The 20,843-nt window shown below is 44.4% G+C and overlaps 1 protein-coding gene across 1 annotated transcript in view; it reads right to left on the bottom strand.

Annotated features, from left to right (window-relative positions):
* Positions 1-20,843, bottom strand: part of LOC311104616 (transcription factor COE1-like) — a gene marked incomplete at both ends in the record, with an annotated part of 43,120 nt that overhangs the window by 4,885 nt on the left and 17,392 nt on the right. The window contains 6 exons of the mRNA XM_084146480.1: positions 102-167; positions 7,785-7,873; positions 17,924-18,050; positions 18,530-18,663; positions 20,415-20,532; positions 20,664-20,745. Of these exons, the coding sequence (XP_084002606.1) occupies positions 102-167; positions 7,785-7,873; positions 17,924-18,050; positions 18,530-18,663; positions 20,415-20,532; positions 20,664-20,745 (616 nt within the window). The remainder of the gene's footprint in view (positions 1-101; positions 168-7,784; positions 7,874-17,923; positions 18,051-18,529; positions 18,664-20,414; positions 20,533-20,663; positions 20,746-20,843) is intronic.

The following is a 20,843-nucleotide window of genomic DNA, read 5'->3' as shown; positions in this document are numbered from 1 at the left end:
AAATCGCAAAAAGGAAAAACTTCAATAAATGCCAGGGGTATGTTTAAAAGAATGAGAGCCATATTACGAGTTCTGCAATAAAAATCTATATGATTACATACCTGGTTATTGTGGGGCATTCCATACAGGGCTTCTACTAAGTCTGCTGATCGCTTTAACAGCACTTCCTGAAATGACATCACATCACGTTACTGTATACTATAATTCATTTGAATAAAAACACAGTATGATACCGAGTTACATGAAAGATTCCACACTCATTACAATTTCAGAATCCTGGAAATTGTTGATGGTTGATAGTAAAAATGTAAAGAAACATTTTACTGCTTGTATAAACCTAGAACATTAACCGTAACATGTAACCGGTAAAACAATCTGGAATGTTTTGGTTTAGTGAGTGTAAATCATTTTATTGTACTGTAACTCTGTTTGAAAATTATAAATCGGTTGCTGTAAGTGTCGGACATAGATTTTGGGAGTTGGGGTCGTAAAATGGGGAAAGCATTCAAATGTAATTATTGTTTTACAGAGTACAAGTCAGAGATTAGCTTTAATGGCAAGGCCAATGTGTGATAAACAACCCAAAGAAAGCAGCTGTCTGCATCTCATTTTCACTCTCCCATTCTCTCTCTCACAAACACACACACACACACACATGCGTGCATGCTGCACACTTACTAACACACACTACACTCTCTCCCAGTCAGCATTTAGACGTCTCAAGTATTGGGGCCAACCACTTCCTTCTCAAGCTCTAATGTCTCTGCTTGCAGGGGGTTTACGTTTTTGTTAGAGCCCACATTTTGTCATGGCACCACATAATAACAAACTGTCATGATCAGAGGGCATCTTTACCAGGCCTCTAATCAAAATGGCTGCCGATGCACCCTGGAGGGAAGAGGGAAGAGGGAAGAGGGAAGGAAGAAGCCTGAGGTGGTGGGAACCCATTAACACTTTCAGACTGCCTTCGGTGCTTCCGATCCGCCACTTCAGACCCCAGCTTATTAGAGCCACATTGCATCTGTTTATTGAATTTCCCCTGCCTAATTCACCCCTCCCTCCTGCTCTCTCTCTCTCTCCCTCCATCATCCATCCCCCACCTCCCCCACCTCCTCCATTGCCCCCGGGCTGTTTTCCCACCACCCAGAGGAGGAAGCGTCCAATCTCTCCCCGGCAGCCCAGTGGGTCGCTGTGGCAATGGCTCTTAATAACAATAACAGGCCTGATAGATAGATAAATAGGGTCTGCTGACACTCGCCTGGGCTAAATGGGGGGACAAACACTCACACATTCACACATGGCCCTGTGCCTTTTAACTGGAGGAATGAGAGAGGAGAGGAGAGGAGAGGAGAGGAGAGGAGAGGAGAGGAGAGGAGAGGAGAGGAGAGGAGAGGAGAGGAGAGGAGAGGAGAGGAGAGGAGAGGAGAGGAGAGGAGAGGAGAGGAGAGGAGAGGAGAGGAGAGGAGAGGAGAGGAGAGGAGAGGAGAGGAGAGGAGGAGTGAGTGAGGTGGGGAGGGCTGGGTTGGTTGTTGTTTCCAGGGCTCTGGGGATGAGAGCTGGTGTTGTGGGAGCCTCTGCTGGAGGTCTCTGGGGTATTACAACGAGGAGGGGCCTCTGTCTGCTTGTCTGGAGTCTGATTGGTTCCTACAACACATCTAGACTTTTCCTTGTGTTGTAAAAATATATATATTTTAACTTGACCTAAAACGCTGTCAAAGGAAATGTGCAGTACTGTGGTGAACATGTATCTGGGAAGAACTTTTTTTCTTGTCGTTTAATCATTTAAATATTCCCTCACTGTTGGCCCTGTGTTCAGTGTTTGACAGGGTAAGAGTCCAGGAGGATGCGCTTTCCTTTCTGTCCCCCATTTCCCACGACAAAATATGACCTCAGGAAAAATAATTCAGTCGAATCAGCCTGAGGAATAACCATCTGCCCAGATGGGCAGGCGTACTGATGGGCAGGCGTACTGATGGGCAGGCGTACTGATGGGCAGGCGTGCTGATGGTCAGGCGTGCTGATGGGCAGGCGTACTGATGGGCAGGCGTACTGATGGGCAGGCGTACTGATGGGCAGGCGTGCTGATGGGCAGGCGTACTGATGGGCAGGCGTACTGATGGGCAGGCGTACTGATGGGCAGGCGTGCTGATGGGCAGGCGTACTGACTTGAGTTACAGTGAGGAAGGGGTGTGTGCGTTTTTACTTAATATATTCTCTCCAGAATATATGCTTAAAAGGAAATTAGATTCACTTGTTTTATGAACATATTAGTAGAGTTTTTTTTTTTACCATGTGCACATTTTTTTTTATAAAGACCATGTGTGAACATATGTGTGTGTTTGTGTGTGTGTGTATGTGTGTTTGCATTCGTGCGTGTGTACAGATGTAGGATCTTAATTTGAGACAGTTTGTTACAGTAGGAAAATAATCCTGCAGCAACAGGAATGGTGAATTATTATGTGGATTATAAATAATGGACATTTTTTGTAAGGCTTGATACATTTTTCGTTAGGGCAAAAAGCGGAAATTACAAACTTTAGAAGCTTTTTTAAACCTGAAATACACTAAAGTTTCCATTTCTCAGTAACAAAAGAGTGATCAAATTATGTTTCACATCTATCTGAGATCCACCTTGCCAATGTGCCCTTCCTCTGTGCCTCTCCTTGGTGAGCATGCCGACCCACCTGCCTACCCCAACACTCCTACTGACCCCGCAGCTATCCTGCAGGCACAAAGTCACACAGACACACACACACCGCTACCCCCACCGCAACCAAGCAATATAGCTCCTGTCAATCTCTATCCCACCCCCAGTCCCTACGCCCAAACCTCTATCCACTGAGAGAGGGCACAATCTGTCACACCCTGGCACTGCCAACATATCTACCACTGTGAGGAGTGTCTCAGACCCCTCCTCTCCTCCTCTCCTCTCATCCTTTACCCTCTCATCCTCTCTCCTCCCCTCTGGCATGCGCTCGCTTCATTAATCTCCATTATAAAACAGAAGTTAGTTAATGTCTCTGAGGCTTGGCGGCTGCAACACCCTGCCTGCCACAGGGAACTTTGGCAACCCCCTCCCGCCCTGCCGCCTCAAACACAAATACGTACGGACACACACATACACAAACACACACGTGTTAGTGCACATGCACTCACAAACATTAGCACACACACATTCCTGCCTCTACACACTGGTGTGTGTGTGTTTGCCACAGTCGGTCTCTCTTCTTGTATTTTCATTAGGCGATGACAGACACAACAGCCTTCTCAAGTTAATGACGCCTTCCAGGCTTTACTACTCGCTGGTGCTACTCTGTGTGTGTGTTTGTGTGTGTGTTTGTGTGTGTGTTTGTGTGTGTGTTTGTGTGTTCAATTGTTTGAAGTGTGAGGCCATTTTCTGATCCTAAGAACAACTGCCCTAACTAACCAGAATCTCTCAAACAAATGCAAAGAAAATACTATTTGGAGTACATTCTCCGGAGCAGGGATTTCCCCCCCCCCCCCCCCCGGGTAAAAGTGCACCCAGGGGGGGCCCCAGGACCGAGTTTGGGAAATCCTGCTCCAGAGTATTACCGTAGAATAAGTAAAGCTGTTCGCTATGTACAGAAATTCCTCAGCTCACTGATGGCTAGCTTTAGCTAATTATCTCTTAACAATAACAACAAAGGGTAACCAACGAAGAACAGGCCGTCTCTCGTAAGAACCTCATTTCATTTCATGTTACTTGACTTGGACAATTGGAAATACATCACAGCACTTTGCGACATAACAGTGAGGGTTATCTATGCCTGGGCCTGATACTGTAGCTGTTGGGGTGGGGGTGTGAAGCATGTGTGTGTGGAGGTGAGATATGGGCGATGCACTGCCTTGCCGTGAACCACACCACACACACACATACACACATATCCACATACAAACTCACCCTCCCTACACCCATATACCCACACACACATGCACACACACCCCTCCCTTTAGCGGCGCGGAGAGACAGCGCCATTGGATTCCTGTCAGCGCAAATGCCGGCAATCAGAGCGCGGGTGTTTTAACACAATCAATACTGTAATGCACTATCTCCCAGTTATCATCATAATCTCTTATCACTGGCCCACATCTCTGGGGGGGGTCAGGCCGCTCCGCACTTCCTCTCAGAGATGGACGGAGGGAAAGAGGGATGGAGGGTTAGAAGCAGCGTGTCGGCTCATTCAATAATTCACCTCAGCCAATGAACTGAGAGATTCGGCAGATGAAGATACTATGGAAGTGTCCATGGTGTGTAAAATGCTGGTTTAGTACTAGTATAAAGTGTGAGTGTCACTTAAATTAAATATAAAGGTAATATCTTGATTCTTGGAATTACCCATTTGCAATATGAATAAACGTATAACATGGAATATGCAAGGGTTGAAAGACTCACTGAAAGTGAAAATTGCATGGAAATGCACTGAATACTCTAGTACAATGTTTTACACTGAATTCTAACCATAGAGGAGTAATGTACAGTCTGTGATGGTAAACTCTCAGCATACAGAAAACACACACTCGCACATGCATGCAAGCACTTTGCACAGACACAAAGAGAGAGAGAGAGAGACAGTGAGAGAGAGACAGAGAGACAGCGAGAGAGAGAGACAGAGAGACAGACAGAGAGCGAGAGGGAGGGGGGGGGGGGGGGGGGGGGGGTGTTCTCTCCTTCATCCTCAGTGGGTCTACTGCCAGTAAGGGATAAGAAGTTGGCCCAACAAGAGACTCCCTCCTTCTGTGAGAGTAGGATGAGTCTGTTCCCAGCCCCTATCCTGGAAACCTCTACACTGATGACTTAGACTGGGGGAAAAACAGGTTTTACGACCTCAGACAGAGGGGGAAATCATTTCATCCACCATGCTCTACTCTCGTCTGTCTCAGGGCCAAGAGGGAAAGTCACATCCAGCATTCTGGAGCGACAGACCACACATCTAGAGAGTGGATGTCTTAAGGGTACTTCAGAGCTCCAGGTGGAATAACTCACAAGGAGAACGATATGAAAGAGCGAGATATGAAAGAGTGTCATCTTCAAGTCAGGTCGATTGAGGAAATGAATTCCAATTTGATTCATGAGTTGAAAAATGCAGATCATTTTATATTAGGATTTTTCTCTCCAATTGATTCATTGAATTTGAGAAAATCTATAAGTTAAATTACAATTAATTACCTATCGACTTGAAACCCTGTCTATTTCACTTCTCCTCGACTGTAATTTTTAAATGGTGAGTGACAAGTAACGAAAAGGTATTTCTCTCAAGGAATTGAATTTCTTTACTATTACAGATATACATTCCTTTAATAAGTGCTATTTTCATGTGGAAAAGTTATGGAATGCACCTTTATCATACTTCATGTAGTTGAATCTCTTTTACCCACCTCACCTAACCCAACCCCCCTGAGCCCCAGCCCCTGCCCCTGGCCCCCAACGCCCCAGTCCTCCTTGCGTCTGTCTCCAGACATATTCCACTTTATTTTTTTCGTATTTTCTTCCATTGCTTTCCAGGGGCTCAATTATGGGAGGATGGCTCCCTGGTTCGAGAGGTGCCCGGAGAGAAGGGATCAGCTGACCCAGGAGAAGAAGCCATCCGACAGGTCCCTTAACAATGATAAATCACCCCTAGCCTGGCTCTGCACAGTCGTCCCATAGCCACCTAGCTACAACACACAGGAAAGGCTATGGCTAGCTACTGCTTCCACACCATACCCCGACATTGATCTCTTCAGTACATCATCTAGATCAGGGGTGCACACTCACAGCTCAGGTACTGAAAAGCTACAGGGTGTGCAGGCTTTTATTCCAGCCCAGCACTAACTATTGCATTCAAATACAATTGGCCCCTAACCCTGGCAGTTAATTCCAACGTAATGGCCAAACAGGTGGAAAACACATCTAATCTCCGAGATCATATGAGACCTGAACATATTTTTTTTTGCCCTTAACACAAACTCTTCACCTCGGTTTACTTTTTAGCTTAGTCTCCATTTGTTTGTCTGCTCTGTATCAAAACAGGCCTCCCTTATGGCCGTATCTTAGGAAAATAGGCCCTCCACATGTAAGGAATGCATCACCATCCAGGTGTCTATTTATGAGGATTCATAGGCCGTTAAACTTGCCGTGACCTGGGAATGGGTCTGGGTCTTCTACTGCAAAGGTCCTGGAATGGAGCGGCGCTCGCAAAAATATGCTGCTGCCTCCCATGCTGAGCAATGAGGGGAGGCTAGAGCTTGAACCCGTTCCACATATCCTCTATAGATCTGGACAGGGAAGTGTCCGCTTGCAGCCAAGGCAGACTGGAAATGAAATTAGAGGCGAACCTGATCCAGCCCCAGCCTCCGAGGTCATCAGTGACCAGTTGGCCATGCTTTAGCACCGGTCTGGTCTGTCTGTCCATCACTGGAGCTAGGGTTCCAGCTCATTGAGGCTAGGGTTCCAGCTCTGAGACCGGCTCGTTGGAGAAGTGTGGCCGCCAACCTCCTAATCTAATAACTAAACAGGGGTTTATCGGCTACAAAGGAAAACACGAAAACCAAAGGAGCCTAGAGGAACGACGGCCAGTGTTTTCCTATCTTAGTGTTTCCCTCCTATCATTATTTACATGGAATCCCTCTTATTCCCACCCTTCTAGACTTGCTCTGTTGCTTCCTGTTAAAAAATAATAATAATTCAATTTGACTTTAAGTGGTTCCAATACCAAGGTTTGGTGTCTATAGCCTCTTGATGTAGCTTGGGGGAGCTTTGCTCCCTGCCTAAGAGACAAACATTCTACTATCGCTCCTGGCCAACCTTTCTGTCCTACAAGAAAAGGAAAGGAGAGAGGATAACAAAGGGATGAAATGTCAACGTAACTGTTCCCGAGTGATTGTGTGAGTCTGTCCTGACAAGTCACATTGGGTGAGAGCAATGAAGTACTTCATGAATGGCAAGCTTTAAGGTGTTAGTCTTGTTGTTATTTCCTTCTGTCTAAAATGCAGGGAAAGCTCGCGGCTGGACGGAAGACGGAGGAAAATCTATTTGCATATTGAGTTTCTTTTGAATAAATAAATATATAAAGGCTGATGGGGACATTCTCCCTCCGCCACAAATCAGGGCATCAAAGGGGCCAGACAATATATGCTCACTATTAGTATCAATTTACAAATAAACTACTTTTTTGGTGACTGGATCTCAGATGTCAGATTTTGATAAATGGTTTCAATTTGGCAGCTGCTTTAGACTGTCAGGCCCCATCTGATCATATCCCCCTTTACAGCAGTTCCCTGCCCAAAAGAATCTCACTCATTTAGTGCAGCTCCTTTTAGGGGGAAAATAATCTTTTCATACTAACCAGGCGGCAAACCGCCCAGGACACCTGACGGCTGCTTGTGTTCTTGGCCCTACCTGAGTCTGTGCCTGAGTGTGTGCGTGGGTGCGTGCACAAATATTGATCATGTGTGTCTGAAAGGCAGTGTTGAGCCTTGCATACACTCATGTGTACATGTATGTATAAGTGACTTTGCATATGCAGGGCTGTTGCTACCTCAAACCTAAAAACAACCAGACCAGGAACACCTGTTTCCAATTGTACGAGTTATAAGAACAATGTGCCCCTTGGCATCAGAGCCTGTTCTTAGGGCCAGGTTCACATTGAATGGAACGAATTAATCCAAATCTAACAAATCAGGTTTATAAACTCAGATATTTGGCAGTCTGAAGTCTGGGTGGTCTTTGGAGTAACAACAGGGGATGCTGTACTCCTTGGTGTCCTATGAGGCGTGCCACTTACCTTAGGTAACCTCTCGGGATCTCCTGGGTGTCTGGGGATGACCTTCTGTAGCCTCTGGAAGCCGTAGTCAATGGTGGGCTCATTCAAGGCTGGAAATAGAGAGAATTATCATGGTTAAAACATTGCTGAGCGATATCTCTACAAACAAGGTGAAACAGCTCAAACATGCATTGCTCTTCTTAAGCTTCCAATGTCACATATGCATTTGTTTCTTGATTCCATGCCTGAATGCCTATGTAGGCCTTATGAAGGTGTTATATCACATTCTAGAGTAACATATCTCCCCTGCCTGGCTGTCCTGCCCTGATACGTGTGCTCTACAATAGCCTTGAGAGTGTCAGCCCAGTGTCAGACGATCTCTTCCTCCACCGATCTCTTCCTCCACCATCACGTCTCTGTCTTTCTTCTATGCTATTTATTAAGCTTGAGACCTTCCACTCAACCTGTCCCAGTCGCTATCCCTTTCACAGAGCATTCCTAACTAATTCAATTGCACCTCCCTCACTCTAAGCCTCTCAGGTACCCCCCTTTTTATTTCATTGCCCCCCCCCCCCCCCCCTCCACATTTGCAAACAACGCAATCTCCATTCCTCTCCATTTCGATACGAAGGAGAAAAGAGAAACAGCCGGAAATGAGTTAGGGAGATATTTCTCCATAATCAAGCCCATTAATCATAAAAGGCTGTCAAATTTGACTTTGGGGACAATTTGTCAGCCTTCTTGCCCTCTCCGCTTTTGTCACCGGTGCCTCTTGTATTCCGTAAGGATGATTGACACACCAAATGCTGGTGAGTAGAATAGCTAGTTTGCGCTAATATGCATAACCGGCGCTTTCATGAATAAGAATAAGGTGAAGGCGGCGCAGGCTCTTTTCAAAGGCCCGCTGCCGTTTGTCGCGAGCGGCAAATATATGTTATTACCATTATAACAATATTTGTTTTCTTTCCCCAGGAACGGGCACCCGCGAGCTGCTAAATCAAATTTGTCTGAGGCTCGTTTCACAGCAAGGGAAGGAGAAAAGGGCTTTCAGGCTGCGGCTAGGTCGGGATGTTATCTGAAGGGTGACGGAGCCTAGACGTGCCCTCTCCACACAGGCTGCCATTTTGAATATCTGTCCCTGTCCCCTGAGAGGGACCTGGAGAGGAACGTTAGCAAGGCCCAAACAGATTACACTCTCATGGACAATTTCTCTTGTTGGGATGAAGGGGATAGTCTACTTTGAAACCAAACAGGTCTTTGGTTAATAAGGTTTTCCTTATGCCTTGTTAGAGAGCTAGGGCTGAGCATTGGAAAAGGGAATTTCAACACAACCAGGGAAAATGTAAAAAACAGCCAATATACCAAGAGAGTGGGACGCTATCAGAGAGAACCAGTGGAAGAGAGACAGAGCAAGAGAAAAGGGAATGAGCAGCACAGATAGACAGACAGAGAGAAAGAAAGAAAGAAAAAAAGAAAGAAAGAAAGAAAGAAAGAAAGAAAGAAAGAAAGAAAGAAAGAAAGAAAGAAAGAAAGAAAGAAAGAAAGAAAGAAAGAAAGAAAGAAAGAAAGAAAGAAAGAAAGAAAGAAATTTCATAAAGCTTGTCTCCTAATGAACCTCTTGACTGGGAGACAAGAGGGTAGTGAAGCAGACATCTCTCCCTCTACTGCCAGGCCCCCCAGAAATTAAGTCCATTACTTCCCCTTATTAAAATCCCCCTGCACTTTGACCCCAGTACCCCATTGGCTGCCTGCAGGCCCCTGTTCTCGCAGCCAATCGATACGGCAGCCTCCTTCGCAAAGAGCCTGAGTAATTGGAGAGTGCCGGCGCGCTGCGCGAACCCTGACCCCCTACGCATTACACAGCCCATATGAAGATAGATTGCCTGATTTAGTGTAAACATATGCTGCAATTCCAGCCATCAGTGCCACTTTCTCCATCGTAATTTGTATAGATTTTTTTCTTCGGAGGCCCAGTCGTCTTCGTGGTGTCTGACGTTTGGGTTTTTTCAAAAGGGAAAGATAATGCAGTTCACTGGGAAGAGGAGGTGAGAATAGGAGTGAGGGAGAGAGAGGGCGGGAGAAAGAGAGGTGGGGGTGGAAGGGTATACTTTTTTATTTATTTAATCATCCATTTATTGCTCTCTATTTCTCGCTCTATGAAAGTGTTCAAACGGTCGACTGGGGTCTCACTAAACAGAGCGTTGTTATTAGGTGACCACTCGACTGGGACAAAAGGGAGGGAGAGAGTGAATGGGATTTCCACTAAGACACTCAACCAAGCCTGAGAGGAGCGCTAGTGAAATATGATCCCAAAGCACAAAACAGCATTAGATAGGGAAACATGGAGCTGGTGACAGCAGGGCACAACACAAGCAGGACAGACATTTTCGGGTCAATAATGAGGTCGACATTTTGGGCATTTAAAGTCAGATAGACCATGTAGCATTAATTGGTATTAAGGATGATAATGTTAATTTAATCATCACCTTAAGTGGCATGTCTTCTACCTTAATACTCTGATATATTTCTGACTTTATTAAATGCAAAACGGCTCTTTTGTAGGTTGGGAGTATTGTTGCAAGTAGCAAAGTCTTTATTTTGTGAACAAAAATTGCCCATTTGATTGTACACGTTTAACATTTCACCTTTCAACCCATGTGGAAAACCTACACGTTGAGCCAGATGTCCTAACCTATTTCTAGAGGTTTAGGAGGAGGCTACCTAAAGCTCCCTCAAAATCAATTCCCATGTTGCTCTCTGTCTTATTTCAAACAGAGCTGCCTTCCAAAGGACCCGAACGACTTCAGTTAGCAGGAGCAAGAGGTTAAGTCAGAGTTAAAACAGTGTACCACTACAAGGTCAAAGTGATCAGAGGAGACGCTTACCTACACCCCTGAACCTAACAAATATGGAAAACATAGTAGAGTTAAGCTGGGCTAGGCACCAATATTCTTAAATAGCTTCCTTTCCTTTGTTACTACTGGGGGATTGGATAGGTGTTCAATTACAGAACTTAACCTCTATGGGATCGGTGTCCCTTATATGGGACGGTTGTTGCTCAATATGCGATATGTGACTAGAATGGTGTTGTTAACAACAGCCAACTTTCCGGGACATAGATATGTCTTATATGGGCAGAAATCTTAAATTCTTGTTAATCTAACTGCAGTGTCCAATTTACAGTACCTATTACAGCTAAAAAATACCATGCTATTGTTTGAGAATAGTGCACAACAACAAAACACTTTTATCACGGCAACTGGTTTGGTACATTCACCTCTGAAGGTAAATAATGTACTTACATTCAGTAATATTGCTCTGACTTGTCATCCTGAGGGTCCCAAAGATAAAATGTATTGTAGTTTTGTTTAAAACAATCACTTTTTATATTCAAATATAGGAACTGGGTTCTACAGTTTGACCTCTGACTCCACACCCACCCCGCCCGGCCATCTAGATGTGTGAAGGTTAGTGCATTTCCTGTAGGGAAGCTAATGATCCATCATTTATGACATTCCTGGGAGTGTGCAAACTTACATTTTGTATTAACATAGGATTTTTGTATATTCTCTATAGTTACGTACCAATTCGGCACATTTGGGAAAACTCCTGGCAGACTTGATACAAACTATTTTGTAGTGATGTAACTCTTTACTGGATCAGTCTGAAACGTTGCATACACACTGCTGCCATCTGGTGGACAACGTCTAAATTAAAACTAGAATCCCACATCACTGTCTGGCCTTTCTCTTGCATTTCAAAGATGATGCAACAATGTATGTATCTTTTACTAGATCTAATGTGTTATATTCTCCTAAATTTCCACAAACTTCAAAGGGTTTCCTTTCAAATGATATCAAGAATGTGCATATCCTTGCTTCAGGTCCTGAGCTACAGGCAGTTAGATTTGGGTATGTCATTTTAAGTGAAAATTGAAAAAAAGGGTCCGATCCTTACAGATTGGTGGTCCAGAATAGGAGAGAGGGAAAAGGAAGCTACTTAATATTATTGGAACGTAGCCATAGTCTCACTGCTCTTTTACAATCAGTCTCACAGGTGGTAGGGACTAAGGCTCCCAAGCTTTAAAACGTTTGCATGCTCAAGTGGTGCCTTGGCAGAATATGTATCCATTTATTCAGCATATGTTTACATCCTCATACTCCCAACGTGTTCACATCTATTTATGTTGAGCTATTTTCTATTTACTTTTCCCCCTTCCAACCACTTAGGTGGCTTTTGCTTTTCTATTTTGGCTGCTAGCTGATTCTGTACATATTTACCAGATATAGCTGATGGATGGAATATGCGCTTTAGGAATCTTTTTTCTTTGCCTTGACGCCTTTCACTCCAGTGATATCCTTGTTGAGGGCACAGTCATGTCCCCGATGAGGATCATCCCAAAAATCATAAATCTCCACTATCCTGCTTCACCACTCAACACATAGGCTCTCCGTGGCTTTCCTTATATTGCACTTATCATTTCAAATGGAGTCCATATTTCATATGAGATACACCATCAAGGCCCCAACCCATCTCCACCGCCCGACTGAGAGAACAGGGGATACGGGGGATTTGAAGCGGCTTGCATCCCAGAGCAACATGGGCTCCAATTTTCCATCCTTCTCATCTCTATTCATGTTATGATTGATGCAGGTCATCGCTGCATTTGCCCCCGTCGCCTACAGATGTGTGTATCACATCATTTCCTCCCTTTCTTCTGGGGGAAGAAATTGTCAGACGCACAACAGTGTGAGCCTGATCTGAGTCTGTCAAGTGCGGCTGTGTGTCGTTGACTGGGGGTTGTGGAGCACCGACCGGTCGACAAGCATTTAAAGCCGCCTGTTACACATGTGCACTATGCTATTGATTTACTCCTTTCATCCCCCTCTCTCTCGCTCTCTCTCTTTCATTTGTCCCTCGTTCAAAATGAGATGACATAGCGACACACTGGGATGCATACAAACGTGCAATGCAAAACAGTCACTCTGGCTTGGTCTGCGGTATGCTGTGTCTGTGTAAAAACAGTTGCTTTCCCCAAACATGAATCCATCAGCATTGTATTCTTCACTGTATATATAACATACTGTACAAACTCAATACATAGACCTATAAGTAACCCCCACCCCCCAACACACACACATGCACACACACATGCCATCACAGTGAGAACATAGAAAAGAGAAATTCAAAGCAAGAGGCTTGATCAATCATCCGGGCCCCTTGCATCGATGCTCATAGAAATTTCATGAACTTTAAACTGTGATTGACAGACCGACAGACTGGCCCCAGACAGACATGGCCTCTTTAAAGTGGAGAGCCACCAGGAAAGATGAAAGGGCCTCTTCCCTCACCAAACACACACTTCTAATTAAGACTGAAACACTTTGGCGATATGGCAACAATTAGCCTGACTGATGTACTCTGTGTGACTCCTATGACCTCCAGTGACCCCTGTCTGACACCACACTAGACCACATAGTTTTGAAGAGAGAGACAAATGAGGATATACCACGCCTGACTTTCAGAGGAAAGAGGGAATCTTTAAAATGATATTTAATCAGTGGAGTAGGCCTATCGGTTTACCGCATTTTGTCTCTGTACGTCTCTGTAAATTCTACACAGATGTCAATGGGACATAACTCATGTCTGGATTCAGCTCCAAGTCAATGAGTTCTTATCACATCCATGAAACTACACTTGTACTTAGTGTAAGTTCTCTGACGTTACCGGTGGAAGAATCCTCTTTTATTAGACAGAACAGTGTTCTCCACTGAGGGAATTCCCTTTTCTTCCACAGAGACATGGCACATTTCATATATCAAAGAGAGAGATCTGCTCGTCTGTAAGGAGGGGGCCTAGCAGAACTAATGTCAGATAATAAGCGTTTCTGTGGGGGCATTTTAGGCTGTGACTCAAAAATAATAACTTCTCAGGTGTGTATGAGGGGTATTTCTTTGAGGCACACACTTTCCCTGCCTTGTCACTCCAGTCTAATCAAGGCACCAAGGAGGTAATTATTCACTAGCTGATTAACATATCTCGCCGCTGAAGCGGATGCACACTCTAATCATAGGGGTTGCGTCATTCTCGGATCTCACAGGAGACGAGAGAGGCAACAGAAGGGAGTGGGTGTGTTGCTGTCACCTCCACTTCTCTGCCCTGCTCTAGAGGACAACGATCGATGTGATGTTCTTCTGTGTCTACGCGAAGAAACTAAATGTTTGATCCGACCGTCGTTCAGTGCAATACTGTAGATACAGGGTGGGGGGTATGCTCAATCATGGAGAAATCTACTGTACAACAAAAACTGAAATCTGGAAAACAATTAACACATGGTTGTGTAAAAGCGTTCATTTTTCTTCCTATACGGCACGCAAGTTGATACCACGCATGCTTACGCATAATTACCTCCATGTGTTACAGTGAGAGTAATTAAACAATAAAAGTGCAGTAGTCAATTAGTCAGTGCACAATACTTCAAAAGGAGATCGGTGACACGGAAGGGAAAGACCAAACACCACATCGAGTAAGTCAAATATTTTACAGAGGTTCAAATCCGACACTACGGCGAACCCGAGGTATAACTCTCGCTCCTTTGTTACATGTTCACAAGACCTTTAGCATACCGCATGGAACATTAGCTAATATGTTCCATGTGGCCAGCCCGTGTGAGAGAGAGAGCGAGAGAGGGAAGTAAGGTACAGTACAAAGTGGACCATTGTTTTTCTCCTCACAGTGATAGGAACACTGGTCCTGCCCAACGCCAAGGCAATATGCCCTGTGAGAAAACAGCGACTGCCCATGCTGAAAACCTCTTAAGGGTTTAGCCTGGGAGGTAGTGGGCGCCAGGGCGCCACGTCTCCTTTCACGCCACACAACAACCAGGTCCCAACGCCAGCTCCTGCAAGCCGTCTCTGCCATTGGCTGCCTTTTTCTTCTCAGAATAACCTCATCCGAACCAGCACTGGATTGCCACACGTCAGATTAACCCAAATAAAAGGCTATGTAGCTTGGACTGGCTTCTCACACCCCTTCACTCTAACACCCAACCTCTGGGTCACACGTCCTCTCCCTCTAGTCAGATGTGTTTTGTTGTTTGGGGGATTTGGACAAGCTGAGGCTTGCCACGAGAACCCCATGAGGCTGCTGCCCCCCAGGCTAGTGAACTAGGAGTCACAACTCAGACTCAAACCATGCATCACTCCATGAAATGGATCCGACACAGCGTGTGTGTTGTACACTACACTGCCATCCATGAATGATGATATTCACTTCCTATGAATATTATCATCAGTTATGGTAGAGGAATTACTAACACTATTAAAAAGAGTACAATTTCCACGAGTAGTAGTAGTGGTAGTGGTAGTAGTGGTAGTAGTGGTAGTAGTAGTAGTAGTAGTAGTAGTAGTAGTAGTAGTAGTAGTAGTAGTAGTAGTAGTAGTAGTAGTAGTAGTAGTATTAGTAGTAGTAGTAGTGGTAGAAGTAATAGTAGTAGTGGTAGTGGTAGTAGTAGTGGTAATAGTGGTAGTGGTAGTAGTAGTGGTGGTGGTAGTAGTGGTAGTGGTAGTAGTCCAGAAACAGCAGTGGTAGTAATAGTAGTAGTATCATCATTCCAGTATTTAGTAGGGTTGTGTTAAGGCATGGTGGTGGTGCTGCTGGATCCATGCTGCCAGCCTCAGTGCTTGTAATGCATAGATCAATGTGGCCTATGGGGAAGAGGAATCGATGGGTGCTGAGTTATTGCAGTACTTGGCCACTGATTTTTAGAGAGCTGTGTTTTCCCAGGAAAGTCAATACCTCCAGGCTCCCCTCATTAATTTCACCCTCCCATCCTCGAGCTGCACCTGGGGATATACAACCCCTGAGAGAGACTGGAAGTCCGGGGGAGAGAGGGAGGAGAGGAGAGAGGGGGCAGAGAGGGCGAGGGAGGCTAGGGAAAGAAAGGGTAAAGGAGGGGATGGAGAGAGAGGGGGAGAAGGCTGATGGGAAAGAGAAGGAGGAGAGAGAAGGGAAGATGGAGATGTGCAGTTGGCTTTAAGAGGAAGATGCATAAATAATAAAGGAGAAATAAATGTGTGAGAGAGAAACCATCACACTTGTATTTGGATATCATGTGTGTGAGATATGGATTTCAAGTACTGCACAAAAGAAGGCTCACATTAATGATTCTGACTGGAGGGCAAACAATCCAAGAAGCCACTGGTCTGTCTGTGTGTTTGGTTATAGGAGAAACCAGCACCTATAATATCTGTCTAGACACCAGACCCAACTCTTTAGTTCCAATATCAAGGAGACCAATTTCTCTCTGTCTCATAAGTGAATGTGGACCCAGACATATTAAGGCAGTGACAGAGTCAACATAGTCCTGTATGTCTCTGTATTGTAGATAAGCTGCAGTCACATAGAAAGTGACAGTTAACAGTGGAGTACCCCTAGGAGCTCTATTCACTCAGTTTCATTGTATTGCCATTCTAGCCCATGGCAACAGTTTTACACCTAATGCCTAGGATCAAAGCCTGGAGACACCATCCTCTACTACAGAGACAGAAGAAAAAGTGGGACTTATCTAGGTCTCTTTTTTCTCTCTCAGCTGAGTTTAAAGGAATAAAACATTTAGACCCACATGTATTTCTGTCATAACACAAAGTGTGGAACACTCTCTCTTTTTTGGCATGATATCAAACAAAATAATGTGTTACATTTGTTGAAACCTTTGATATGTCATCTCTACAACTCGACTGATTTGCTATGCTATTCAACGCTGTTTGATACAAAGAGGGCTATGTTTTTGGGAGGGGACGCACTGAAAGACGAGCTCACTTGGGCATCTGGAAGTTCCCCAGAGGAAATGACATCATTGAGCCTGGATGCATTCTCTTTCCTGTTCAATTATACACAAGCTTGCCTATTTAGTATTTAAAAGCTTGCTTCATTTTGCATTCATGATGAAGACACTCCTGGCACAATAAATACGCATTAGAAATGCACACAGACAATCTTGAAATATGTATGTGTAAATCAGATTAACTGTTGATGTGTGCACAATATGGGTCTCAATCTGGAGGGAAGAACTAGAGACTAATGAGAATTGTTTTGGTTTTACAATATTATGATGCAGGCACCTGTCTGTGTTAGGAATGGCGCTACCATTAGGGAAATACAACTTTGTTGATTTGCTATCAATCAAGTCAAATAGTTTTGGTTTTCATTTTGATTAACTTCAAATACGAATGCTCACCACATTTGAGTACTTCGGTAATGATATCGCTAGCACTGTTTTGAAGACCACATGAAGTAATACAACTCCTTCCAGGGATTCACAACACGTTTTTGCTGTAGAGAACCCCTCCCACGGCCTAATAGACGTACAGAACGAGATAACAAGAGGACTCTATTCACCGCACACGTCCATAAAAGCAATACACTGAACAGTTGTCAGTCATATCATCAAATGGAATCAGATATTAGCATTGCAAAAGGAATCGTAAGATGGGTTGGATGGCCCATTGTGAAGTCTATTTGCTCCGCTCACACTTGCATGGGAACTAAGCGGTGCTTTGAACAAAGAGGGGAGAAGGCTGCAGCGATAAACCTATGCTTAACAGAAAGCCTTAACACAGTCCCCTCTTTCATCGGCAATGCAGTGACATTTACTTATCACACTAAACAGACATCCATCTGACCTTTCTGCTACTTTGAATGGCATCTGGATATTCCGATGGAATAATCGGGAATAGTAAAGCACTGATTTAAGGGAGCGATACTCCATTCTGGTGGCAGTCACGCCCCGGCATAAAAGTCTGGACATCAGACAAAGGCTTGAAGGATAACCTGGGGAAAGGCTCCAGCAAAAAGAAGGGTAGGACTCAATGCCCTTGCACAAGGGAAAATGTTTACCACCTTGAAAGGACAGAGGAGAACGGGGAATGTAGCAACCACTATATGTAGTATGGAGAACAATAAACCCTATAGGAAGATGTGGTGACAGTCCCTATTCCCATTTTAAAAACTCAATATAAATGGTTAAACTATGTACTAATGTTAATAAAACAGACCTTCAGATGAAGTGATACCAAAGTGCTTTAAAGGGGAGGAGAGGAGGAAGCAGAGAGATATAGAGAGAGGGTAAAACAGATATAAGGAAGGAACAGTGATCTTACCTGTGTAGACAAAGCGTCCTGGCGCCCCTTTGCAGAACTGCTTGGATTTGTAGGAGAGCGTGACCTCCACAACCCCTGGGATGTGGCGAGGGGGCGTCTGGACCCGGATGGCGTGGGGCGTGATTAGCTGGAACACATCAACACACACACTCGTTTAACGCTAAGAGTAGTGCACTGTGGGAGGTATGGTCTATTTACGTTCCTTGTCATTTCTTACTATACAATAAACGTACTTAGTCTTAGTTCGATCTCAAAGGTTCATTTACAGCATCATCCACAACTCTGTCTAGCAAATTCACATTTAATAATTATAAAAGTAATTTAGCAGACAATAATATCTGGAGCAACTTCCAGTTCAGTCAGTACATATGGACAAACGATGAAGCATGGTAAACCCAACCGAATACACACTGATCAAAGCAGTGAGATTGACAGTTAATTCTATGTGTGTATGTGTTCCAGATAGAGACTCTGTGGAGTGGAGGCATCTGCCTGACTAACAGAGGGAGCCCAGCCTTATGCACTACGCCTTCCTCTGAGTTTCTTCACCTAGTCTTCATGTGTATGTGTGTGTGCGTGTGTGTGCGTGCCTGTATCTGGACCCACCTCACTCCAGACCAGCATAGTGCCGAAGACCACCTGCAGTCCGTCAAAGAAGTTGTCTCCGATGATGATGACAGTGGCTCCTCCGGTCGTCCACCCCTCACTCGGGCTGATGGCTTTGATGCAGGGCGTAGCTGCTTCGGAAACACAGACAGCGGAACGGGTATGACTTATACTTATCAGGACCGTTAAATCCCCCAACTTGACAATCTGGGTGGTTACACTTTTGGGGAAAAAATGTGTCATTTGTTTATGAGGGTTATATGCTCAGGTTGCAATATGACTGATATAATGCAAGGGTAGCATTAACAAATTACATACAATTGGTGTGTTTTTTCCCCAAACAGATTTCTAATTGCATACGGTCCTGTCGTCTATGATGTCAATTAGTTCAGTCATAGAAAAATGCACAGTTATGATTTTTTTAGATGTCGGAGGATCAATAAACTCAATAGAAACATTACAGTGTCTCCTGCTTGACCAGACTAGGCACAACAGAATGGAGACAGACAGGCTGACTAAATGGTCCTGTCTACAGGATATCTGGCCAAACAGCCACAGCACTGCAAAAATGGAAAGAGGCAAGTGATCAAATAATTACTGTGGCTTGCGGTGGAGGTGGGATACATTTGCCACACAGTCTGCAAGCAGATCGTATGTCTGTCAGAGACAGATACCAATCCAATTGATATTAGGATGAGTGTAATATCATAGGCCTACTGGTCCATGGTGTAAAGGTAGCCGTGCTAACTGTGCCCTGGAGTTTTGGAACTGTATAGCCTTCTCAAATGTAAAGATCATCCCAAAAGAGGAGGCGTGGGAAACAGACTTAAGGGTTGAATGGCAATTGAAGTCAGTAGATTATAAATGAACGCAATGGGCTTCGTCCAATGGGATACTGTATGACAGAGTCTCTCACACCGTTTAACAGTTTTCTTAGGGTGTTGTTAGAGAAGAGGCTTTTTCTAGGTAGTCTACTGTCATCGTTATTAATTTCCCTCTGTCACAGCAGTAAACACACAGTCAAACGGGGGACTCAAATAAATAAAACAAAATGTTGTGAAACAGACTATGGAAACTTTGTACATTTATCAAGGGGGGGGGGGGGGGGCTTAGGGGGGATGGAACAAAGACAGGAGCAGATGTTGGCTTTATCGCCTCTCAAAACATCCCAATCTAGCTGAGATGAAAGACGGTGAGATTCCCTCAGTGGGGCCTTGACTTCAGTGATAGCCTTCTCGAGTCTGCATAGGGAGACAATGGCACTCTGATTCCAGTCACACAATGGCACTGTACTGCTCTGCTCTGGTGCTGTCAGTGGTGACCAACCATGGGACTCTCTCTCAGTGTTTCTATGAATGCCTAAGTACTGTTTATCCAGTGTATCCCAATGCTCTTGTCGTTTTTCAACTCAGAAACTTAGAGAAGTTAGTTCAAAGTGATACGTTTAAACCGTTTCACTGTGCCTAGCCAGCTCCTAAGCTGTGTGGCAGGTAGGGGACAATGTTTTAATATTGCTGGTAAGAACAAGAGTACTATTCTTTCTTACAATATGGCACCATGTTACGTCATAACCGCAAACGACACGGTGAGGTAGATTTTACAAAGTGATGCTGGGGTGTTTTTTTTAGGGCTTTGGTAATAAAAGGTCCCCACTTCAATGAGGATGTCATCATCTTTTTCCAGATATAAGGATATGGTTTCATTTAATCCAATAAAGAGGATGATGTAATTAAAAGTCGGTTGTTCAGTGGTGCAAAAGAAAATGGGGAACCATTATTTTCACCAAAGCCAAAGTTTTTAGACACTGGTATACGGGTGGCCAAAGACACCAAGATGTATTAAGGTTTTAGAGAAATTGTTGTCTGTAAGTGTGAGGTAGTTGTACCTTCAGAGGGGTCCAGGCGTCGGGCTCTCCTGCCATGTTTGGAGTTGTTGTGGACAAACATGTTGTCCGAGACAGCAAGGACATGGCCATCCACGTTCACCGTAGTGGAGACCACCACCTGTGGGATAAACAGAGAACCTTAACAATATACTGTTGTTTTCAATTGATGTACCTGCATTGTGAGCAGAATGAGAAGACATATGCTGTGTGGAACTATAGTGGCAGGTTTAACAATAAATGTGGTCTTACCTGAAACCTTCTCATGTCTCGTGGGTTCCCTGCATTTTTCAAACAATTCTGATTGCACTTGAGGAAGAACTTCAGGAAGAATCTGTAAACACAAGAGAAAAAAACATACATACTACATTAGAACACTGTTTCATCAAGAGGTTTTATTCAAACACTGAAAACAGTTAATCACATCTGAAT

The sequence above is a fragment of the Coregonus lavaretus genome, assembly GCF_964263955.1.
Source record: "Coregonus lavaretus genome assembly, chromosome: 29".
NCBI lineage: Eukaryota > Metazoa > Chordata > Actinopteri > Salmoniformes > Salmonidae > Coregonus > Coregonus lavaretus.
This window is presented reverse-complemented; position numbering and strand designations above follow the sequence as displayed.